The following is a 25,294-nucleotide window of genomic DNA, read 5'->3' as shown; positions in this document are numbered from 1 at the left end:
ACAAGACCTTTGTAGGAACAGACTGGGTGGCACATGCAGCAAAGGGAATAAGAATGTATTAGCAGGAGCTGGACTCATATTAATCTCCATCAGTTATTTCCCTACTGCTGTTACTTCTTTCTTTTTTTTTTAAGATTTTATTTATTTATTTTTAGAGAGGAAAGGGAGGGAGATAGAGAGAAACATCAATGTGCGGTTGCTGGGGGTTATAGCCTGCAACCCAGGCATATACCCTGGCTGGGAATCGAACCTGCGACACTTTGGTTTGCAGCCCACGCTCAATCCACTGAGCTACGCCAGCCAGGGCTTGCTGTTACTTCTTTTTGTTTATTTTCCCCTTGCCATCCTTCTTCCTTTTACTGCTTCTGCTCTATGGCCAAACACATAGAACTTAACATATATAGTTTCTATGTTGCTGCTGTTTTCCTTTTACTATAATCTGAGTGTTATCAACTCTGTACAGAACTGTTTTTATGCAGCTTGTAGGGAAGATGAGATATGAACATAAAGATGGATCAGTTCTTTCTCAATGATTCAATTCAAAATATAAAATGAAAACTTTATTCATATATATTCAAATAGCTATGCAGTGAGATACATGTCTCAAAGTTTTGATGTATAGTGTTACTGAGCATTCTCTGACATCATGGTGCTTAAAATAACATGTTATATGGAGATAGTTTAGTTAGTTTAAATTCCTTCTATATCCCTCATGGGCTTTTTCAGAAACAAAACTTTGGAACTCCTGGAAGTCAGGATGGAAATATGGAGTGGGGATAGAGTGAGGTCAAGGGAAGGGGTGACAAAAAATAATAAAGGCTGGAAATAGAGGCCTAAAGTACCCTAGAGCTCAAGAAGCATCTGGCCGGCATAGCTCCATACAGTCAAAGTAAGAGAATAGAAAAGATAAGGTAGACACATTAAAAAAACTGGAAACTTGATTCCAGAGGAATTAATCATAAGAAGGAGAAAGCCAGATCTCAGCAGCTAGCTTTATCTGTCACTCGAGTTTCCTAAAGTAGATGAACACTGACTACTGGCTACTCACAAAAGCCCATGGCATGCAGTATAGCCATGAGTCAACAATTTTGGGGAATACTTAAGAGAGTCTGATTACAGTAAGCACAACAAAATACAGAACTGTTGTCAGAAGCTGGAAAGCTTGAAGGTTTTAGAGGCAATCTGTTTTCCCCCTTTCCTCATCTTATTTAAACTGGTAATTCCAAAACTTTTCCTGATGAAAAACTACTTTGAATTTCCTGAAGTTTTATGATCACTAATGCAGAAGGGCAAGTAAAAATCAATGGTGGAATGGGGAATTTAGTTAGCAGCAACATTCATGTCCCTTCTAGTAAGCAGCATATAGATAAGCTACGTAAGACCTTGGAGTCTGTTAGTCAATTTAAAACATTTACTGAGCACCCACCATGAGTAAGGTACTGGTGATGGAGCCCATGCTAATTGGCTACTATTCCTCAAAGGGAGAGGTGAATGGTTTACTAAGAAGAATATGGCAAGAAGATCTTGCTTGCAACACATACTAAAAAGTAATTAACTTCATTACAACTTAAAAATGTAACACTTTAGGCTTCAGGTGATTCCACTTGCTCTTCAGTTCAGACCTGGTACTCTCAGAAGCAAAGATGTAGTTGATGGATTCATAAGACAGGTCCCATACCTGCGACGGGGTCAAATTAAATTTTTCAGCTGCCAGCTGGTACTCTTGGGAAAGGTGTGTTGCAAAAACACCCTTATCATCGGTCTGCCAATATAATAAAATTTCAAAATGAATCAGGAAATGATTTTTTAAAAAAACAACTTTTGTTTAGAGGTCACATATTTTCCTATTCACTATGCTTCTTTTAAGAGTCTAAACAGGGGCCTATTAATATAGCCATGTCTCTAAAACTAAATAGGTTTGTTTACCCTTAAAACACACACACATACTCTCTCTCTCTCTCTCTTTCTCTCTGAAGCAGTGCTCTAATCATGGCTGTGTATTAAAATCACCTAGGGAGCTTTTAAAATACATCTGGATGCTCCCCAGATCATATAGAGCAAAATCTCAAGGGATGGGTGCCAGGCATCACTATTTTCCTTTCAATGTTCCCCTAGGTAAAGCCAAACCAGAGTCACCCTGGCTCTTTACAGCTTCTTATGCCCCAGTCTCCTCTCACTCTATTTGGGCCTTATTACCCTCAGGTATGCAAGGCAGTAAGCTAGGTATTGAATGTCTGAACTAATGCAACTCAGGGACTAAAAAAGAACAAAATACTTCACACAAAACACCTTACACAGATCACAGAAGGATGGGCAATGCTGTACCAGAATCCAAAATGATGCTGGTCGTAAGATGGAACTGTCTGACTTTTGATGTTTGAGGTCAAGCAGAGTTCTAGATGAAAAGGGAGAAAAAGCCTTTTATTAAAAGCAGGTTAGCAGACTCATTCATCAAGCAGATACACAAGAAATCTTTCCAAACTATGGTAATAGTTCATTATTTTACAAAATGACCTTTTTTTATGTGTGAAAATTTATAATTCAATGAGTGTGGTTGTGCAGGAAATGTGCAACTTATGGTAGCAACTATGCCAGGCAGGGAATTAATATCCCCTTCACAGTCATGTGCTTCCCTCTTTCTTCTACAAAATGGAGAAAAAAAGAGGAGTGTAAAAGACAGTTACATGAAGAAGCCAGGGGATTGATTATGAGAGTTGCTACACTTCTACCTGGTCTTAAAGTGGAGGCTAAAATAAAGGTAAGATAATGGCAGCACTGCTTGAGGGTTACAGTATTATAAAAAGCCAGTAGGGGAAATTGACCTTTTCCATGGCTTCAAGGAAAACCCCTAACCTTCATTCAGACAACTATCAATCACTGCCTGCTGCAAGTCCATCTTAAGAATGACTTCCATTAGCAAATACCTGCCTTGAAACACTGTCCCAGTCTCCCTAGGCAGAGTAAAATACTTTGCCAACCTGATGGACAGCATACGCTCCCTTGGATAAGGCAGCCTTAACACAGGGCCACTCAGTCCAAGGAATGGCAAACCCAACCTGCCCCCTCACTCCGCTGGGAGCAGAGCTGAGCCATCACACCAAGTAAGATCTCTATCACCATGGTTTCTGTTTTCTAGTTTTGTTGATTTAAAAATTTCCTCAACAAAAAGAAAAAAAGCCTCACCCTTTATGAATTACTGAAAATTCTTTAAATAGTTTAATGGTGATGGAAGGTGACTTAACTTGGGGTGGTGAACACAATCCAACAGATATAGATGATGTATTGTAGAATTGTACTCCTGAAACCTAGACAATTTTATTAACCAGTGTTACCCCAAAAAATTCAATAAAAAGGTTTAAAAAAAGCATACCCACATAAGTGTTCTTGCAAATTGGTAAATTTGTAAATTCAGTTAATTTATCATTCAGTCAATTGCTTCTTTCCCTCTCCAGAAAGGACTTCCTCAACCATCCAACCAAAAGTGGTTATCTCATCATTGTATCAACCTCCTTAATTTTGTACAAAGAACTTAATAATGATATTTTCTAATATATTTGTTTACTGACTCTTACCTATGCTAGAATAGGTTCCTTGAGAAAGAAAGCTTGTCTGTTTTGTTTACTACTCTATTCCCAGCAATTTGAAGACTGACTGGAACAGAGCAGACACTTCATAAATATATGCTGTTAGACAAAAACAACTCCAGGTATATACACGTAGGCAAGTGTGTAGTTGTCAATGGACATATAAAAATATACTTTGAATTTTCCATAATTCTTAATTTTTAAATAAATGTTACATTTTTATAACACATGAATTTGGTTAAAGTCATTTCAAAATACTAGATGCCCCTTATTATTTCAATATAAGACTAAGTTCCAGGAACTGGGGGATCCAACAGTGAACAAGACAGGTAAGGGCCCTGTTTTCATGGAGCTTATAGTCTAATGGGAGCTAAAACTTCTGGTTACCTAAAGGAATGCTCAGAAAGCATATACACCATGCATCTTTTATTTTCTAAATGATATTTATATATTTAGAACAAAACTCTACATACAGGTTACAATCTAGGGGCTGGCGGTGGAAGGGACAGAGGGTTATCTGGACGACCTGAAGCCCTAAGCCTTACCCAGCGGTATCTGGTGTTGCCTTACAAAGTCCACCAGATCCAGGGATCCGCCCTCAGAGTTGTTGAGAAATGTTCCATGCCCGATTCTGTCAGGAATCAAATCCAGGAGTACTTGTGTTTCTTTTTGGGGGTTTGGAATCTCAAAAAAGGAGAGAGCGAGCATCAATAACCTCTTTCAGTGGTTCTTTTTTAAGAAAAATACTTTTATTTGTTCATGCAACACCTAGGACATGCTTACTGGTTTGGGAGAGAGGGAAAAGGAGAGAGGGAGAGAAACATCAATGTGAGAGAAACATCGATTGGTTGCCTCATATGTGCACCAACCGGGAACTGAACCCACAACCTAGGTACGTGCCTTGATGGGGAATCAAACTCATGACCTTTCAGTTTATAGGACAATTCTCAGACCAACTGAGCCACACCAGCCAGGGGTTTCAGTGGTTCTTAAAAGTGCTTTTTTTTATAGCCAGATTGTTCGTCCCTAAGAAGGTAATGCAGACATTCTGGAAAGCTGAACTACTTAAACGTTCCCAGCTCTCCTCTTTGCATTTTATCTTCCCATTCCTTTCCCAATATTCTAGGTTCATTTCAATGATAATAACTATAGCCAATAATAATAATAAACAGTTATTAAGGACCTACTTTGTGCCTTTTGACATAAATTTTCCTTTAAACCTCAAGAATCTTCCAAAATATTAACATGAATTATAGCTCAGAAAAAGTAATTTTCAAAAACAAAATCCCATAACTCTATATGTATATGTATTTTGTGTTGTGTATGTGTATGTGTGTTCATATATATGAGAAAAAGGTCCGGAAAAATATAAACACAAAACTGTTAACAAGATTGACTCGGGAGCACAACTGAAATGAGAAGGGGACCTTTTATGTTTTAATTTTTTTTTCCTTCTACATTATAGTTCTCTACACTTGGATTTTTTTCAGATACATAGTTGTTGTAGTTAAAAATATAAAATATCTTAAAAGTTGTCCAAGGTCATAGAGCTAGTGAATGACAGAATGGTGAAATATGGCTCCATCTGACTCCACGGCCCAGATTCCACACACAGTATGCTCATGTTTTATTTTGATGAGGCTAGCTAAATACATATCACAACCACCATGAAAATGTCTAGCTGAGCTTTTTATCTCCTAATAGTCTAAGAGGCAAATTATAGTAACATACTGAAATAAAATGTTTTAATACCAAGGATTAAACAAGAAAAGCAACATTCACTAAGGTAAAGAGCTTTGATGTTGTGCACAGACCAGAGATAACTGGTTACAGTGACACATATTGGCTGTTTCATTATATTGACCAGTTGTTTCAATCAGGTATCAGCTTGAGTCAAAGATCTTTTTGACCAGAGTATGAAAACATGGAACCTAGATTTTAAGTTCTGCCACTAGATTACCAATTCTTTGCTTGTAGACATGAAAACCACCAGCAATGACAAGAAGCTCCAATTTTCTCCTTAATCTTTAAATCATGATGCTATTCAGCCATCATCTATTACCCTATCTAATACTCAAGATAACCCTATGAGATAAGTAGACTAAGTACTATTTCCTGCATTTATGAAACAAATCCAAACTCATCTAATTGTATATATTATGCAGTGTTTTGTATGTCTAAAGAAAAAAAATAGGAAGAAGGTAAACCATCTGTAAAATGGAGGAAAGTGCAGTAGAGTCCCTTGGTTGCCTCACAGGGATGTGCTTAAGAAAGTGACTGTTCTCCATCCATTACCTGTACATTATATGTCACTTGTTCATGCTGCCAAGGACCCGGGGACTGATGAGCCTTTCCTGTTGAGCCTTATAAAATGATGATGAGCTACTTCTTTTCTTGCTAGTACATATGATAGATACATTGAGGTCCCTTCCCTTCTGAGAATAAGTGAGATGAACTGGTGCTTCTTTCAATGTCAGCTTGCCAACAACAAGATCAATGATGAAAATTCATGCATTTTCTCTAGCAAGATGTCATTAGGTTGTTTTTCAAGACATAGCTGTACCAGAAGTCAACAGCCATCCTCCCAGGAGCCACAAAAACAAAAACAGTAACACAAGGGACCAAGGCAAGCCATGCCTTTATCATTATAATTTATGTTAAAAAAATTCTACTTTCCCCTTCTAAAAATGTTTTTCCAAGCCAGGTATATTTTTAGCCATTTAAAGATGACTATTATTTTTCATATAATCTACCCTCTCCTGCCTGATTTTATAATATTATTTACCTCTGAAAGATGCAATGCCAGCTTCAGACCTGCTTTTTTTGCTTCTAAAAGAGGTTCCAAGAAATCTTTTGCTTGTCCTGCCTTAAAGATAAAAGATCAAATGAGGATGCATGAGAACTTTGGGCAAACTAAGGACCTGAGTAATCTGTCCCAGGAAACAAATAAAATAATGGCAGAAAAAAATGGCACAATGATTCATCCGTATATTTTGTGTATAAAGCACCTACAATGTGCTAGACACGTGGGGAATGCAAAGCTGGCAAAGATACAGTCCCTGTTTTCAAGAATCTTAAGTAACAGTGATCTTGAGGCCAATTAGCCAAGCTAAATACAGCAGTCACCAAATTTTATTTCTGGAAGGTTACCTAGCACAAACAGAATTTCCCACCCCCCAGGACATCTGACAATGTCTAGAAACATTAGGTGTCACAACTGGGAGGTGCTACTGGCATCTAGTGGATAGAGGCCACAAATGCTCCTAAAGACCCTACAATGCACAGGATAGTCCCTATAACAGAATTATTTGGCCCAAAATGCCAATAGTGCCACAGGTGAGATACCCACCTTGAATATGACATTCAAGAAACTCTAGGCCAGCCTTTCTCAACTGGGGTTCTACGAGATAAGCTCTAGCTTTAGACATTCATTTTATATAATGAATTAACTTCTATGTTGAATAGAACTAGCTTGTATACCATCTTTAGAAGAATGGAGAACATAATATTGTCATGTAAATCTTTTTCCTTTTTATGGGGCTTAAATCTCATAGAACCCTGGTTAAGAACAGTTGCTGTAGACATTCTGGTCATCCGAGAGTCTACTGGATCTCTGAAGAATGCAGGACGCTTCAAGTCAATCCTTATCCCATAAATGAACCCAACCTTTTAGAAATAAAATGCATTCAGGAAGAATAACTTACCGTAGGGTCTCCACTGAGGTCAAGACCAAGAACTGTATCTTCAGTAGAAAGGAAGAATTCTTGAGCAAGTTTAACAGTCTCCTTGGCTACTGAAGGGCCACCTCTTCTGTCAACTGATATCAAATATCTTTAATATAAGAAACACAGTTGAAAATGAATATGATAAAAAAGACAGCTCTTGAGTATGGCCAGAGAGCAATGACACATACATCTTACTATAGGAAATACATAGCCTAACTGACATGACATCTTACTTTGCTAGAAAGAATGAGATGTAAATTCCTAAATAGCGCCAAATATCTAATTAAGTGTTCAAATTTCTAACTGTCTGGTGATTTTTTTGTTCAATTATTTAACAGTTCATTCAATTCTGTTAGTCGATGCATTTCAAGTGTCTTTTAATCTACAGCCATTCCCTTTACCCACCTTTCCCACACCTTTTCTTAAATTTATTTGTTGAAGAAACCAGGTCATTTTTCCTAGAAAGTTTCCCACAGTCTAGGTTTTGCCGATTGAATCTCTGTGTTACTAGCATGTTCTCCTGTCTCTTGTATTTCCTATAAACTGGAAATTGAATCTAATCTAGAGGCTTAATCAGATCAAATTTTTTGGCAAGAGTATTTCATAGGTAGTATTGTGTTCTTTTATCAGGGGGCTTAGATCCATTATTTTATAAGGATGACAAAAAACTTGTAATATTCTAACATGTGTCCAATAGCTGATACATATATTGGCTGGAATTCTACAAGGAATCTAATACTCAGAGAACCCCTGTTAATATTGTATGATTTTCCTCCAGCACTCATTAGTTTATCTATTTACTCACAAAATAAAGAAATTTCTCCAGCATTTATTTATTTACAGAATTTGGATCAACTATATATCAATTCCATATCTTTTTTTTTTCATTTAACAATTTCTCCTGCCATTAAATAATGTTACAAAACAATGTAAATCATATGAACATAACAATGTAATTGTGTTCTGATTGCTGGACATTTTAGGATCCTTTCTACCTTTTGTTATAAATAACACTACAATGAAGAATCTTACACAGAAATCAATCTATTTCCTTAGGATATATGTTTAGAAGATAATTACTGGGTCAGAGGGGAAAATATTTTCATAGATCTTAATACATATTGCTCTTTGGAGAGGTTTTATTTATTATATATAATCACCAACAGTGTAAGTTCACAAACACTGGTTATTACCCTCTTTTGGTGTGGGGGGGGGATGTTGAAATGCTACTATATTTCTTTTTTAAATTATCTGATTATAATGGCCAGTTGTATGTCTTTATTTTCTCAATTTTTGTCTTTTGGGTGGTCTTTTAAATTGGGGTATTAGTCTAGTTAAGATTAATTCTTAGAGATTTAATAGCCAGAAATGCTACAGCTAGCATTCTTCCTTGGAGGACCTATTGAGACCTGCCAGTTCTATTTTAAGTACTGGATGTATAGTGGTGAATCAAAAGACAAGGTTTGTGGCCTCACTGAATTTACACCCTGGGGGTGAGCATGTATACACAAATAAAACAAAATAGTTTCTGATCTGGTTAAAAAGAATTCCATAAAGGAAATAAGTGGGGTGACTAGAGGATCTGGGGAGGGCACTTTAGATAAAGTGGTAATGGAAGGCCCTCTTGAGGAAGTGACAGCTGAATTGAGACCTGAATAATGAGAAGATGCTAGCCATCCAAGGAAATGGTTGGTGAAAGTGTGTTCTAGGCACATTACAGGAAGGTGTTGAGGTGGGATAGTCTCAGACTATCTGGGGAACAGAGACACCAGTGCATAACAAGTAACAAGTGGTCCAGGTGAGGCTGTTGAAGTAAGAGAGGCAGTCAGATCATGTGGGACCTTGGAGGCTGCAGTAAGAAGTCTAGGTTTTAGCTGAGAGCAATGGAAAGCCATCATAGCTCACTATGGCAGCAGTACTCAGAATTTTATTGCCATATGAATAAATTCAGAACTGCACTCTCAACATTAAAGAACAGGGTTCTTGACTCTGTTTTTATGTATTATAAGATAAAAATCAGTTGGTTGATTTATAAAAGTCCATTATACCCATAGTCGAAGTAGTAAAATTTTCACACATTCTGGGTTTTTAAATGGTGACCACCAAAGGACAATGCTTCTTACCTAACATCAATGTCTAAGTCTTGTTTAGACTGTTTTATACCCTCAAGTACAGATTCCACATAAGTTTTTTTAGTCATTCCTGAAAAGGACACAAAGAAAACATGTAAAGAGATCATCAACTATTTCATCCTTCAACGTTAGCATCCCTATGTGAACAATTACATTTTCACTTTGTGTTGAGACAAAAGCATAATAAAAGAAATTAAATCATGGCCCTTACTGATATATTTTAGTAAATACTAACTGAACTTTAATAAATTTGGAAAAAAATGAAGTACTACATAAATAAAATTTTTAAAATACACACAAAATACCAGTCCATTTAAAAATTATTCTTAGATTCAATAGACATAAAATTACTGTCACAGATTATTGTGAAAATTTTTTAATGTTCTAACAAAATAACAAGTCCTATTCTAAAGCCTGTTCTTAAAAAAACAAACAAACAAGAAGTATATTTCTCTACTAGCAGAATGTTTTCCTGCTGGCCCAGAAAAAAATCTTGAGTTCCTTTCTCCTCAATTCTGTTCAGGTTCAGTGTTTCTCATCTAGGCCACTAGAGAAATTCTTAAAGTTTGGGTGCTTTAATTCTCTCCTGGGGGACTCTGAAAGAGCACTCTCCAGAACAACCTCATCTAAATACTCTCATATGCTTACTTTTGGTGGGAAGTCTCTAGTAAAGCTCAGGCAATTATAAAGAAGAAAAATAAAAATAACACATAATCCTACCACTCAAAGATAACCACTCTCTTTGTATATATATGTGTGTGTGTATATATATATTTTTTACTAGGTGGGATGCTACTAGGTATACATGTATTTTGTCCAGTCATTTAACACTATCTTCTGAGCATATCTCCATATCATTAGAGTGTCTCTGCAACTATTTTTAATGGTTGCCTAATATTCCACTAACCTCTTTAACAGTTCCCCTATTGTTACATACTTAGGTTAACACCTCCCTTTTGAATCTCTTTTTAAAAAGCAAATCAGCTCTAATAATTGGCAGGTTTTTTCCATCCTTCTCTTTCACTACCCTCACCATCATAACTTGGAACTGATTCTGCAGTTTAAAAATGTGAGATAAAAATCTTCTGCTGCCCTGGCTAGTGTGGCTTAGTGGATTGAGTGCTGACCTATGAACCAAAGGGTTGCAGGTTCCATTCCTGGTCAGGGCACATGCCTGGGTTTCAGGACAGGTCCCCAGTAGGGGGCTTGAGGGAGGCAGCCACACATTGATGTTTCTCTCCCTCTTTCTCCCTCCCCTTCCCTCTGGAAATGAATAAATGAAAATCTTTAAAAAATTAAAAAATTAAAAAGAATCTTCTGCTTGTCCCAGTTGCAAAACACTTACTTTATTATATGAAGTTGCAAAAATTGTACCCCCTGAATGGTTACCAGGCTACATATGTCAGGGTACAAGATGACAGGCAGGATGTCTTCAGGTCACAAAGTGCTAATAGGGACCCGAAGATCCTACATAATATCTCTTGATACTACCCTTATGGAAAGAGGGTCCCAGGAAATTTCTGCAGACCACATCCAGATCTGCTTATCTCCATCCAGAGAGGTTCCACCACATCATGGCTTTCTTCTGGCCTAAGATACTATTTGTCCTTGAGAAGTGACTGAATGACCTCATTTTAGTGACTGTCATAAAACATGATCCTACATCTACTCAGTGGCCTTGTCTCGCAAGTGCTCTTGATACAGAGAGCAAGAGTTAGCCTATGTTTAAGACAATGCAACTATAAGAAGCAAATTTCCTTTTCTCATAGTGAAAAAAACAAACAAGAAAAACAAACAAAATTTTTGTAAGCCTTTTTATTTTCCTTAAACCTGACTTAATGTTTAAAGAATAACTTATAATAAATAATACCTGACTTAATGTTTTAAAGAATAACTTATTCATTTAAAAATATTTTTTAAAGATGCTATTTATTTTTAGAGAGAGGGGAAGGGAGGGAGAAAGAGGGAGAGAAACATCTATGTGAAAGAAACATAAACTAGTTGCCTCTTGCACACATCCCAACTGGGAACTGAACCTGTGACCCAGGCATGTGCCCTGACCAGGAATCAAACCAACAACCTTTCCCTTGGTAGGACGATGCCCAACTGAGCCACACCAGTCAGAGCAGAATAACTCACTCATTAATAATGTACATCATAAGTGTACATCTTAAGATTTGGAAAGCTGATTCTATTTTTACAATAGAGTAAAAGTAAGTGCTTTGTATTCTCAACTTGTCAACACATGAATGACAGAGCACACAGAGAATATATTGGCTGAGAAGAAATTATATTCTACCTGTAGTATTTTCTACTCTAGGTGTGCTCCTTAGTTCCAGGTACTTGATGCCATCATCTGCAAATTCTTTAATGACATCTTTTGTGACCTGAAAAATAAAAACAATGCACATAATACTGATAATATAGGTATAAGGGTCCCAATGAAAGTGCCAAATGCTACAGCTTTATTTCATTCATTAAATTTGACTTGCAAGTCATGTAATTAAGATTATCTGCTTTGTTACACTCCTGGTGGAGATCACAACATAAATGAAAAATTTCCAGTATCTTCTATCACCCCCTATCATTTCTACATTAAATTCAAATCTGCATATCATTTGCACTTTTTGTTTTTTTCCCTCCTTTTAACCATTTTCTATTTCCTAGTGTTCATAACAAATTGATAAAACAGAAATGAGGCAAAACTATAACTAGTTAAAACCATCTATGAGTGTGTAGTACTAGACAGGCACGTATGGAAATGAACACCTAATATTAGGCATTATTGATGTACCATTCAGAGTCATGGCTTAAAGTTCTTATTCAAGTTATTTAGAAATAAGTTGTATTTTTCAACAAATTCTTTAGGCAGGGTTAAATTTTCCTTAGAGGTACTTAGGAAAATTCCTCATAAGCAAAGAAAACAGGTAATAAATTTAAGTCAAACTGTATGTAGTTTAGCACAAATCTCAACAATCCAAAAATTACTAAATGACCAGGGTAAATTATATGTAAAGGCTGAAGGTATGTTTTCCTTCTCTGACATCAATCCTAAAAAAATATCAAATCTAAAAGAAAAAATACCAAGTTGGGGATACTGTGACAACATGCCCTATTTAGTCCTTACAGTTGGACTCCAAACCTTAACCGGCTTTGACTACATGCCCATTGGCAGGTAAGTGAACAAGGGGTTGGCTGGTTGTGCAGACAGTGCCTAATGGGGTGGCACTACCTTAGTGGATTCACTGGAACCCAAAGTCTGAGTCTCGTCTTTTTTTTTTAATTAAAAGCAAAAAGGAATTTATAATAATATAAATATGATGGGTGGCTTGGATTCACCAGGGGACCTAGAGAATCACCCTCAGAGACCACACACCTTACAACAACACAACACAACACTACACCAAGAGGTACTACTGCTTCCTCCACCACCGAACATAAGCCTGCACCTTCTACATACTAGACCAAACGGCAGTGCTTCTCTAGGAACTCTACACTGCTGCTTTTGCCACCATCAGATTGTGGGACTCATTTCTGCAGGTTGAGGAATTTGCATCTTGTCATTGCTTCAGAGTCCCCAAATCATTCTACCCCAGCTGACAGGAGACTAATGCAGAAGCCTATTTGTTAACGTGTGCACTGACAAGGAGGGTATGAAGTGGCTGTTCTTCTCAGCAACTGCAGTGATCATATCTACTATTCTGGGCACCCCTCATCTTGGTGGTAAGATACCTGTGACACCAAATGAGTAACAGAAGTTTGCTGGCAAGTATGGAATGAGAGCAATGGAAGATTTACCTAGGCCACAGTGAAGCCTGTGAAATGATCCCTACCCCATGTCCAAGAATACTTCCTTGGGGTCCACATCTGTGTATCTCAAATTCAGCTCTGACTAAAAACTCCTCAGGTGCAGGGACCGTCAATCTATCTTTATATCCCCTAGCCTCTTGCACTGGAACACTTTGGGCAGTCAGTCAACATTTGCTGAACTAAACTTTTAGACTCAACTCTCCTTCAAAAGGTGATTTATTGTTTATTGTGAGGATCAATCTTGGCCAAGGAGGAAAATTCTGTCTTGACCAGCCAAAAGTTAGTTCTTTAGAAAAACAAGTTATACTTCTTACTTTGCATTTTTCTAATGATTAAGAACACTCTCAGGATTTTGTTTTTCTTCATTTATAAAGAGGGCATTTTAAAATGCCATCCAAGTCAGATCAATGATACAGAAGCCAATCTTCCATACCATGGAAACTGTAGGCTCATGGAACTTCAGATATGAGAACACAGTGGTGTCTTTTAGTCCTTCATTCTCAGAGAAAGGAACTATTTCCCTAGGGAGTAGTAATTCAATTTCTAGGCACTTCTTGAACTTCCTCACTCTCTATAACATCCACCTAGGCAGTGAAAAATCTTCCAAGCAATAGGGATAAAACCTTATCAAAGTCATTTCTATCTGTGGTTAACTATTATGGAAAATATTACCAGATTTTCTCCTCCATACTATCCTCCATCTAACAGAAGATACGCATCTAGTTCTATCCTCATATCTTTTACAATGAACATAGCGTTTTGATACTAGCTCTTACACAAATGTCTTACATTAGTTTTGAAAAGAGTTGTCATAAAAAAAGTAGAAAACATTTTTATCAGACTTGATGCAACAAGAGAAAAGTATAAATTAATAATTTTTAACTTGTTTAAAAATTGCTTTGTTCCTTACCATTAAAATATCTTCAGGGCTAGTAGTAAGCTGATGAATAATCTGAAACATCTGGAAACATCTATAACATTAATGAAAAGCTTTAAAATACTCTAGTCATCGAAAGCTCAAGATGAACTCATTAAGTAATTAAATTAATAGATTTTAGGCTAGTAGTAATTATATATTTATTTAAAAAACTACAGAACACCTTCTTTGAAAATTACATTGATCTGGAAAGATAAATGGCTAAAAATAAAACATTACTGATATATATTTTTTAAAGATTGTATTTATTTTTTTTTAGAGAGAAGGGAGGGAGAAAGAGAGAGAGAAACATCAATGTGAGGTTGCTGGGGGCCGTGGCCTGCAACCCAGGCATGTGCCCTGACTGGGAATCGAAACTGCGACACTTTGGTTCGCAGCCTGCACTCAATCCACTGAGCTACGCCAGCCAGGGCTACATTACTGATATTTTTAAGTGGGAAATACTAATTTCTTTTCTCCACCACGTCAGCCCCTCCCCACCCTCTGCTGGTAGGAACAAATAAAGAAAAAATCAGTAATCCTGTACTTTCAAGTCTAAAGAATATTTCAATACAGTATAACTTTACAAACAATATAAATCATTAAAAATATTGTCAACAGCTTGACAACTGGAAAAAATGCTGTCAAGTTATACTCTCCATACTAGATGGATACCCTATTCTTTTAATTATTAAAATCTGAGTTCTTACATACTATTTACAATGATAGAGAAAAAAAGTGTGTCCAGAATCTGCCCAAACTCACTCTTCTAAAGTTCTTTTCTTTCCCTTATCAATCATAGTCATTTGATCATGAATTTTAAGACCTGGTTTCTTAGCTATTAATTTCTTCATTGTATTAGAACTGATGGATCCATTCAAGTGGGCATGAAGTTCCTAAAAACAAAAGAATACAATCAGTGCAACATATCAAGATTCCACTAGATTCATAGTATTATACCAGGTACTTGATGTTTATAGTCTGTAGTAGGCAGGTTGCCTATTACATTTAGCTATATAACTTTTAAAGTTTACAAATTATACCTATAAAATTTACTTTTCTTTTGTGAAAAGAAACAACACAGAAGACATTATAACTGGCAACCACTCTAGAATTTTGTGGTTGAATTCTCACCACTTTAGGTAATTCTGAGTAAAAGGTTCTCTTCCATTGCTGCTGGTCTTCTGCCTCCAACATGATTTAGCAGAATAAAAGGTCTTTCTCCAAACACTCTTATTATTGGTATGAAAAATACAATATATTTCAGCCAGCAAATTTTTTGGTCTTGAATTTCCTTCAGATTGCTTTATTTCCACACATTTTTCTAAGATTAGCTGTAAATGTTGCTCTGGGCTCAGCTTCACCTATTCAAACAAATGTGAACATTTTCAGATGTTGACATAAAAGTAAAGAAACAGGATTTTGCTAATTTATTCCTTAAAAGACAAAAGTCCCTCCAAAGCTAATTTAAATTAGCTAATAATTTGAACTAGAAATAAGAAAACATAAGAGGTGGATTACAATCTGAAATGTTGGGTGTAGTCCTTATGAATTAGCATTTTCTAGAAAACTACTTCTAAAACTAGAAATTTATAAGGCCTATAAAAAAGTTTATATTTTTTAATTATTTAAAATATATAAAGGAAGAGCAGCAGCGTTGGCTTCAATGGACCTGTTAGTCCTTTTACTATTCTTGCAGTTAGTAGCCATGTGGCCTTTGTCACTTATCCTCACAGCTTCAGTTTCCTTATTTGTAAAAAATTGATAAAAATGTACGGTAGCTGTGATGATTGATACAGTAATTGAAATTCCCCTCTTGTATGCTCCCATATAACCAGTGACTACCTTTCACTCAATGCTTTATCATATTGTCTCTTAATCACTGATTTACTTGTTTTTCTCCTTCACCAGACTATAAGCTTTCTAAGGACAAGGACCATGTGTAGTACCTAACACAGTGCCTAGCACATTACAGATGATAAATAAATCCTAATTTTTCCTTTGCCTCCAAAGATGGCTTATACATTAAGATAAAATTTCAAATGAAATTTAGTGATTTTTCAAAGTAGTCACCTTGACTCTCTGGGTTGTCATATATTAATGATGATGTTGATAATAATAGCAGTTTCAATTCAGAGCCTATGGAATATGTGACAAGCACTTTTAATAATATAATCTTTAATCTCACTGATAACCTCACAGAATAAATATTACATTTATTACCACATTATAAAACAATAAATTTACACTGAGAGGGATTAAATAATTTACCAAGATATTAAAATAGGCAATAAAGAAAATAGTTTGTAAGGACTAGACAGAACCATGAGATATCCAAAGAAAGGCCAACTCAGTATAAGTTAAAAGTGGTATTTCAATGGAATACCACATTGTAAGTGCTTAGTAAATAGTAATGAATGAAAAATATGGAATGTTTAATCAATACATTTAATATCTCTACTGAAGCACATAAAACATGTCATTAAAAAGCAAAAACATACTTTATCTTACATAAGTCAAACTGAATTACAAAGTAAATGTTAATCAAAATACTCTCAAAATTATTACTTAGAAATTGATTTTTAAAGTTCATGAAAGACTTAACTTGTAAAATTATCCAGAAAAAACTTCTGAACCTCAGAAGAGTAATACCTAAAATGGTGAAGATCTGAGTAAAAGTTTTGGTATGAACAGAACTTGGTATGGTCTTTTTGGAAAGCAATTTGGCTACATTTATCAACATACACAAACCCACATATTTATTGACCCAGTAATTCTACTGTTAAGAATTTATCTTTTATAGGACATGTACAAATACATTTCTTGTAGTATTACTTATAATAGCAAAAAATTGGAAACAACCTAAATGCCCATTAGTGGGGTACTGGCTAAATTAATTATATGTATCCACCCAATTGACTATATGAAAAGACTTCTACAATATAATGTTACTTCCAAAAAGTAAGTTGCACATTATATGATTTATAAAGATGACATAAGTAAAGCATGCATGCATGTATACATACAAATACACTGTCTTATGTATTTATAGCTTTAGTCCTAAAACACCTATGAAAGGGCACATAGAAAACTGTTACCACTAGAATGTGGGTTGGAAATGGCAAAGGTTGGGAGAGAATTTTTACTTTATGTCATATAGTTTTGTGCAATTTTAAGGTTTAACAACAAGCATATAATACCTGATTACTTTGGAAATACTTTTAATAAATTAAAAATTTTAATAAATTTAGATAATTTACTTAATTTAATTAAATTTTAATAATTTAACAAATTAATCATTTATTATAATTGTCTATAAAATAATTCTTTAAAATCTTGCAAAACAGCTTTATTATTATGAATTGTTAGGAAAGAACTTTTATGGTTAGACAACAGAATGAGAGCCTAAAAAAGCCAGTTAAGGCCCTGGCGAGGTAGCTCAGTTGGTTAGAGCATTGTCCTGATTATCAACAAGGTTGTGAGTTCTTGATTCCCAGTCAGGACACATAAGAATCCACCAATGAATGCACAAATAAGTGGAACAACAAATGGATGTTTCTCTCTCTCTCCCTTCCCCTTCCTTTCTCTCTTAAAAATCAATAATTTTTTAAAGATTTTATTTATTTATTTTTAGAGAGGGAAGGGAGGGAGAGAGAAACATCAATTTCCAGTTGCATGGGGCCGTGGCCTGCAACCCAGGCATGTGCCCTGACTGGCAATCAAACCTGTGATGCTTTGGTTTGCAGCCCAAGCTCAATCCATTGAGCTATGCCAGCCAGGGCAATAATTTTTTTTTTAAAGAGCTCTTAAGAGGCTGGTAACATCTTACTCTAGGATCCTGACCTTACTTTGGGCCAGATTCAAACCCTCTTCCAGCACTGGCTACAATGTTAACCTATGGAAATTTGAAAGCCACCAAAACAAGCACAATCTTTGCACATTTTAAAATAATTGCTGTTTCACTGATCCTTGCCTAAGACACTACTAGTGATAGTACCACTCCTTGGCAAATTCAACTTTCCTAGGCTGGATTTTGCATGGGCAAGAAAAAGCTGTGGTGAGAGTTGAGGAAGGGATAGGCAACATACTGAGATAAGATCTTTCTACATTTGTACTAATAGTTTATCAAGTAGGAGAAGGATGAGAGCCAAGTCTCCTGTGTCAAGAGTACTTTTTTCATGACAGTAGGTAGAGGGGGTTCAGAATAATAAACTTATTTGTTAGTATTTATTAAGCACTTCTATGAAACAAGCACTATCCTAAGTGTCTGTCTGAATCTTCACAACAACCCCTAAGGTAGTATTACTCCCATTTTACATAAGAACAAACAGATTTAAAAAATAATAACCAGAAAACCATCCTAAGATAATCAAATCATAAATTTTGCTCTCTTCTTTCTTTTTGAATCACTTTTCTTGATTTCTGCTCTTTACCAGAAAATATTTCTAATGTATACATATATCATATACATTTTACTAACATCATTAAAATATCATTTCTATAATGCTATATATTTTTTTCAAAGCCCTACAACTCTTTTTTTCTCCTCTTTGGTCCTCAGTCAACTTGAGGCAACTCACAAAGCAGACTTAGTCCCCTCATTTTAGAGATGAGGATCCCTCAGCTCAGCATGCTCAGGGGAGTCCTTCTCCCATTCCCTTCAAAGGCAATTCCAAACTCTTCAAGGTTTCCCCTACACCCAACTGCTTCACATTGAAGTGACAACCCAGACACCAGCTTTACAGAGACAACAGGAGTCATCAGGCATGAATTCCCTCTATTTCTCTCTCCCCTCCCCCACACTTACACTTATCTTTATCTACACCCCTTCTTCCCTCAGGAGTCAGAGAAAAAGGATTCATTCTCTTGTCTCCCAGACTAATCTGGGCCCAGAACCCCATTCGTTCCCATATATCCTAATTCATTACTCCACTAGTAAATCTCACTTTTCTGTTCCTCCAACCTCTCTCTCTCCACTGGCTTATTTTGCTCAGGGGACTAACATGCAAATATAGTTAGTATTTGCTTCCACCTAAAAGAAAAATAACCCCAACTTTCTTTCACTCCACAATGCTCTTTAACTACTTGCCCTTTCTCTCCTTTTCTTCTGAACTAAGGTCCTTGAAAGTGTAATTTAGAATGACTGCCTCCATTTACCTATCTCCCATTCACTGTAACACAGTTTTGGCCCTTACTGCTCAACGGAAGTTGCTCTCCCTAAGATTATTAATAGGTCTTAAACATTAGACCTAAATGAAACTTTTCAACTAACAAAACTTTACCCTGACTCAAACTTTTGAGTTCCAGTATTCAAATTCAAACTGGCTGGACTTCAAAACTCATACTTTTAACCATTATGCTCTACTGCTTCTAGGTAGCCACACCTATAGTTATCCATCTCAGCCCTCAGTTTCCAAATCCTAATTAATAAATTATAAGTTTCCTTAACATCTCTGGAGGCAGTTCTCTACTGGTGATGACACCCAGACACCCAATTCAGAAATTTGATAGTTATTTTAAACCCCCCAAAAGACTCAAACCATATGAGAGAATAATCATCTCTCTTCCACAATTCCCTTACTACCCTAGAGTCACAGAACTTTGAAAGTGGAGGGGAATGTCATTTTATAGCAGAGAAATGGGCTGAGTAGTTTACTGTTAGCCTAGCACAGAGCCAGGAATACAGGAAATAGTACATATCTGTGGGGAAAAACTTATCGGGTGAATCACAACCTCTGTAAAGGTTTGTTCATTTTGCACCTGCCCTCGCTGACTTGTTTCCAGACTCAAATGGCATGTCTTTGGTACCAATTGCAGGGGTGTCCAACCCTTGGCCAAGGATGGCTATGAATGCGGCACAACACAAAATTGTGAATTTACTTAAATCTCCTTTTTTGCTCATCAGTTTTCATTAGTGCCTTTGTACTTAATGTGTGGGCCAGACACACCAACAGGTTGGATACCCCTGAATTAAAGCATTAAATTAGCACGAGTAGTTAGTATCCGAGGAACTACCCCGTCTACTTGCCCACCAACGTCGGTGGTGTAGATCTTTCCCCCCAAGTCCTGGCTGTCAGCCCCCACAGACTCACCTTTAAAATCTGTCAACAGTTCAGTCAACTATGAGAATTTAGATAAAACTTTTCTTTCATACGGAAAAGCTTGTTGAAAACTGACAAAACGTGCTTCCCTGACACAGTTAACTTGTCCACAATAAGCCGTAGCGAGCAGTCTTCCCGCGAAAATGCAGTCCCAGAGAATCAAATAGTCAACCACAGTCAAATTTTAGTATAAACTACAACCTCCTCAATTCAGATTAGGGAGGCACTCTCCTCCCGGAAGTGACGCATACTAATCACCGGAAGGGGAGTCAAGGTGGAGGGGTTTTTACGAATACAAGTCCGCGAGGTGCGTAACTAGAACCGAAGAGCCGCTCACCACCGTGAGGGACAGCGGCTCTTCTGTGTCTTCTGGCCATGGGCCCGCGGAGTCGCGGGCGTCGAGCTGGAGCAGTGCAGCACACCAACAATAGCAGCGCCCTCAGCAAAAGTTCCCTGGCAGCGTACGGGTACGTACAAGACACTTATGCTGCGTTGCTAGTTCCGGGGACCGCGCGCCGCGCGCCGCTTATCCATCGCGGCTACTATGTCCGCGCACGCGCAGTAAGGCACTGCGTGCGTGTCTTCCTGGAACGTACGGGCGCTACCTCCGGTGGACTTCGCGCCCAGATCTTGTCGCTGGGTGCCGGCTCAGACTCGCTTTATTTTCGCCTTAAAACTGAAGGCCGGCTGTCCTGGGCTGCTGTCTGGGAGGTAGATTTTCCCGACGTGGCGCAGCGCAAAGCGGAGAAGATTCGAGAAACGCCGGAATTGTGCGCGGTCACCGGGCCAATCCAGAGCCGGAACCCAGGGTCTGCGTTGTTCTTTGAGAGCTTGGACTACCGCATCCTGGGCTTGGACCTGAGGCAGGTCGAGCGATTGGACCACGCCCTGGCTGCCGCAGGCCTTGATACGGCAGCACCCACTTTGCTTCTGGCTGAGGCCGTGCTGACCTACCTGGAGCCAGATAATGCCGCGGCCCTCATATCCTGGGCAGCCCAGCGTTTTCCTGATGCTCACTTCGTGGTCTACGAGCAGATGAGGCCACATGACACCTTTGGTCAGTTCATGCAGCAACATTTTCAGCAGCTAAATTCTCCTCTGCATGGCCTGGACCGCTTTCCTGATGTGGAGTCCCAGCAGCGCCGCTTCCTTCAGGCAGGCTGGACTGCCTGCAGTGCTATGGACATGAATGAATTCTATCGCTGCTTTGTACCCTCAGAAGAACGCTGGCGCATGGAAAATCTTGAACCCTTTGACGAGTTTGAGGAGTGGCATCTGAAGTGTGCCCACTATTTCATTCTGGCCGCTTCTAAGGGAGACACTCTCTCCCAAACTTTGGTGTTTCCATCCTCAAAGGTGTTTCCTCGGGTAGACCCTGCTTCCCCTTCAGGGACCCTCTCCGCCAGTGTAGTCACTAGTGACAGCCAGAGTCCAGACTTTAAAAGATATGGCCATGCCTCTGTCCTTTTGAGCCCAGGCATTATTCTCAGTGTAGGTGGATTTGGAGAGCAGGAGGGGCGGCACTGCCGAATCAGCAAGTTTCACTTGCTCTCAAAATACTGTGACTTTGAATGGAAAGGCAAACAAATATGCAGTTGGGGAATTGGAACTCAGTGGGATGGACGCCTTTATCACACCATGACAAAACTTTCAGATACTCAAGTTCTGGTTTTGGGAGGGAGACTGTCCCCAGTAACTCCAGCCTTGGGAATTCTCCAACTTCATTTTTTTAAAAGTGAGGATAATAGTACTGAGGATCTAAATGTAACAGTAACAAAGGCTGGCCCGGAAGAAGATTCTACTTTGTCATGTTGGCGACATTCAACAACAGAAGTGTTCTATAAGAATCAGAAATATTTGTTTGTGTATGGGGGTCGAAGTGTGGTGGAACATGTACTAAGTGACTGGCATTTTCTACATGTGGTGACAATGACTTGGGTCAGGGTCCCAGTGGAGGGGGAGACACCTGCAGGTCGGCATTCCCACAGTGCCTGCAGCTGGCAAGGGGGAGCCCTTATTGCTGGAGGTCTAGGTGCTTCTGAGGAGCCATTGAGCTCTGTACTTTTCCTGAAACCAGTCACTTGTGGATTCCTCTGGGAATCAGTAGACATCCAGCCTCCCATTACTCCAAGGTACTCCCACACAGCTCATGTGCTTAATGGGAATCTTCTGCTGGTTGGAGGGGTCTGGATTCATTCCCCCTCAGTTCCTGGGGTGACTGTTATCAATTTGACTACAGGATTGAGCTCTGAGTATCAGATTGACACAACATGTGTGCCATGGCCATTAATGCTACATAACCATACCAGCATACTCCTTTCTGAAGAGCAACAACTCCTGCTCCTTGGAGGTGGTGGGAACTGCTTTTCCTTTGGCACCTACTTCAACCCTCATGCAGTAACATTAGATTTTTCTTCCTTGAGTGCTGGGCAGTAAGGACTGGACTTTTGATATATTCAGGACCCATTAAAGTTGACAATAAAGGTTTCCACAAGTAGGATTTGACTTTGGCTGTAGGTCTGACCACACCCTCTATGCCCCATCTTTTAAAAAAATTTCTTTTATCAGCACTACTCTCTAGGGAAATCTGAAAGGTTGTTAAAACACATACCATCTCCAGAGAGATAGTACAAAAAAAACGTAAGTAAGCCTGTCTTAAGAGAGTAGTCATACAATCCTAGTGTAGGAATTGGGCCTTTGGATCCCCATGTCTTCCTCCCATTCTCTAATCTATGTTTATCCATTTATTGAGTTATGACAACCTTTAACCTAAGTCAAGTGAAAAATTTTTCACTCCAAGTCTGTCATTTGAGATGGTACCTTGGAAAAAGTTTCACACAGATTTTTGGTAAGAATCTAAGGTTGAATATAGTTCAAGGGTCATGGCACATTGACCTCATTCTTTATGAATGTAACCTAAAATGAACCCAGTTGCAGTTTGATTAAAGCATTGTTCCATTTTATTCAGCAGAGAACTCTGGGATAGCTTTAACAATAATTGTAGGACTTTATTGAAAAATACTCCTTTGTTCCATTTTTGCCACTGGTTCCATATTTATTTAGGTTCATGAATACTTGTAAAGCAGACAATGATGCTTCAATTCATTATGTGCATGGTATAATGCTTTGCTTCATATCTATTCTCCACCCTTCACTATGATCTATACCAGAGGAGGCTGACTCAGGGAATACATCACTGAGTTTTCCTTATCTCTAGTTTGTGGTGAATTCAGCCAGTCAGAGGCACAAGAGGGAGCTGTAGGGCAGGAAGAGTGAGTTGTAATTCACAGTGTTTCTCCTACTGATCTACAAGTTGGCAAAGTCTGTATTCTATCAAAAGCCACAGCTCCTATCATGTAATCCTCTTCTATAAGATACTGCTCTAATTCTGCAACACCCCAGGTTCCAGTAATTGTTTCTCCCTACCTTTTCAGGCCTAGGAGTTGTATTAACTCTCTGTTAGGCCTCAGCTGCACTGTTCAATATAATAGCCATTGACACAGAATCCTCTTTCCCTAAATATTTTTATGATAACTCCATATAAATGAATGTGAAAAGTGATTAATATAAAAACTGAGTAGCAAATACTACCCTAAGTGTACAGAGAGGACATTGCTGGCTTTGTTAGATGAAAGCTCCCTGAAGAACACCATTGTCTAGCTTCAGCTTCATCGAGACTGCAAGAGCACTTTCAAGGGAAGTTGTAAGTTATGGACGTGAGTGCTAGGAAACAAGGCTTACTACAGCTAGACATCTGTCCAGACTACCGGTGGCTACTAGATAATGCAGGAATATGATCAGAAGGGGGAGAGGCTGCTTTGTATTTCCTTTTTCTAAGTTCACTACAGCCTACCTGTAACTTTGAAAAATGAAAGGAGCATATGAAAGCAGAACATTGATGAAATGAATGTTCTCAGCTATGTAATGGTACCAGAATTCTAATCTAGAAATGACTCCGAAACCCAGGGAATGACTTCTATAATGCTACCTTTTAGATGGTGCCATCAACCATTATTATTTCATTACTTTTGGGGGAAAAAAAGAAGGTGGTGGTGGAATCATAAAGAGAATGTGAATGTGTGCCAGAGCCAAATTAGTACAGTGGTGCCTGTTCTCTTGAGAACTGCCCAGTATGATACATTATGACTAATCAAACTTGTTTCCAGAGAAACAACCACCTTTTTTGTGATTACCAGATTAAGCATGCCCTTTACTTTTAACCCTACACATGTATCATACTCAGTTAGGAATTAGTTATTTCTCAAGCTCTACTCATTACAGCACTTAGAAGTTTTGTCACCAATGTTTACTCTGCCTTTGGAACAGTGCTCTGTGTAGACTGGTGCAGGATCCCCGTTTCATAACAGTAATCTGCACCAATTAGAGGTGTGGGCCAGATTGAGAGCTCAAGTTGGATAATTTTGCTTCTCCATTTCACCTCTGAACATTTTTGTCCTAAAATTCTGGAACGGAGCTCTGGGGTAGTTATGAGAGTTAATGAAAGGCCTTTTCCTTGTTTATTAAATGTAGTTCTTTTTAGACCAGAAAAACTAAGGAAAGGAGAGAAATTCTTACATTGAATCTCTACTGGTAGGGCCTTGCTAGTATTATACTAGTGAAGATGTGAAAACAGGTTAAGAATAACTTCTGGAATATGTTCTTCAAAGGCTAGTGCTGCCATTTCCTTGTGTGTTTTTAGGATTTTATCACTGAATGTCCATTTTTCATCTTTCTACAGATTTAATCCTCCTTAGTGATATTAGGAAGTTAACATGTAACATGTGTTTCAGTGCCCAGGCATTGCCTTGGTATTCTCTTTCAGTGGTCTCAGATCTTGAAAATCTTGGGTTTATTCTGTATGCATTTTGTGATTCCAAATTTAACCTCAAACAACACATGCCTACCCTGAGACACCTACATGACATCTCCTGGAAAATACTCTCATGTGGCAGACCCAAATGTAACCAACTACTCCCTGTGCTAGAGAAGCCTGTGTTCTTGGAGAGTCTGGTTAATAATAGTAGGA

At 38.0% G+C, this 25,294-nt stretch overlaps 2 protein-coding genes across 5 annotated transcripts; one reads left to right on the top strand and one right to left on the bottom strand.

Annotated features, from left to right (window-relative positions):
* Window positions 1-533: 533 nt before the first annotated feature.
* On the bottom strand, window positions 534-20,733 carry ADAL (adenosine deaminase like). 4 transcript variants are annotated; one of them, XM_045822636.1, is made up of 11 exons: window positions 20,606-20,733; window positions 15,302-15,531; window positions 14,933-15,063; window positions 14,162-14,222; window positions 11,741-11,828; window positions 9,433-9,511; window positions 7,289-7,415; window positions 6,370-6,450; window positions 4,130-4,268; window positions 2,295-2,395; window positions 534-1,762 (listed from the first exon to the last, which is right to left on the bottom strand). In XM_045822636.1, the coding sequence occupies exons 2-11, from the start codon at window positions 15,362-15,364 to the stop codon at window positions 1,568-1,570; spliced, it is 1,065 nt and encodes a 354-aa protein (XP_045678592.1). In that variant the 5' UTR covers window positions 15,365-15,531; window positions 20,606-20,733; the 3' UTR covers window positions 534-1,567. The 4 variants fall into 4 exon arrangements, with proteins under 4 accessions (XP_045678592.1, XP_045678591.1, XP_045678593.1 ...); XM_045822635.1 differs by lacking the exon at window positions 20,606-20,733 and adding an exon at window positions 20,260-20,394; XM_045822637.1 differs by lacking the exon at window positions 20,606-20,733 and adding an exon at window positions 16,773-16,802.
* LCMT2 (leucine carboxyl methyltransferase 2) lies at window positions 20,644-22,778 on the top strand. Its single transcript, XM_045822634.1, has one exon. It carries the CDS (start codon window positions 20,644-20,646, stop codon window positions 22,702-22,704), a length of 2,061 nt encoding a protein of 686 aa, XP_045678590.1. The 3' UTR covers window positions 22,705-22,778.
* The last annotated feature ends 2,516 nt before the right edge of the window (window positions 22,779-25,294 follow it).

Source organism: Phyllostomus hastatus, unplaced genomic scaffold, assembly GCF_019186645.2.
Source record: "Phyllostomus hastatus isolate PE091 unplaced genomic scaffold, TTU_PhHast_1.1 phas_scaffold_501, whole genome shotgun sequence".
Classification (NCBI taxonomy): domain Eukaryota; kingdom Metazoa; phylum Chordata; class Mammalia; order Chiroptera; family Phyllostomidae; genus Phyllostomus; species Phyllostomus hastatus.
The sequence above is the reverse complement of the archived record's forward strand: the minus strand, read 5'-3'. Positions and strand labels throughout refer to the sequence as shown.

Coding starts and splice junctions, on each gene's coding strand:
- ADAL (XM_045822636.1), bottom strand. CDS start 15,364: ATGTTGGAGGCAGAAGACCAGCAGCAATGGAAGAGAACCTTTTACTCA. Junction 11,829..14,161: donor GCCCTGAAGATATTTTAATG/GTAAGGAACAAA, acceptor TTTATTTTTCAG/GTCACAAAAGATGTCATTAA. Junction 4,269..6,369: donor TGGCATTGCATCTTTCAGAG/GTAAATAATATT, acceptor TCCTTTTTTGAG/ATTCCAAACCCCCAAAAAGA.
- LCMT2 (XM_045822634.1), top strand. CDS start 20,644: ATGGGCCCGCGGAGTCGCGGGCGTCGAGCTGGAGCAGTGCAGCACACC.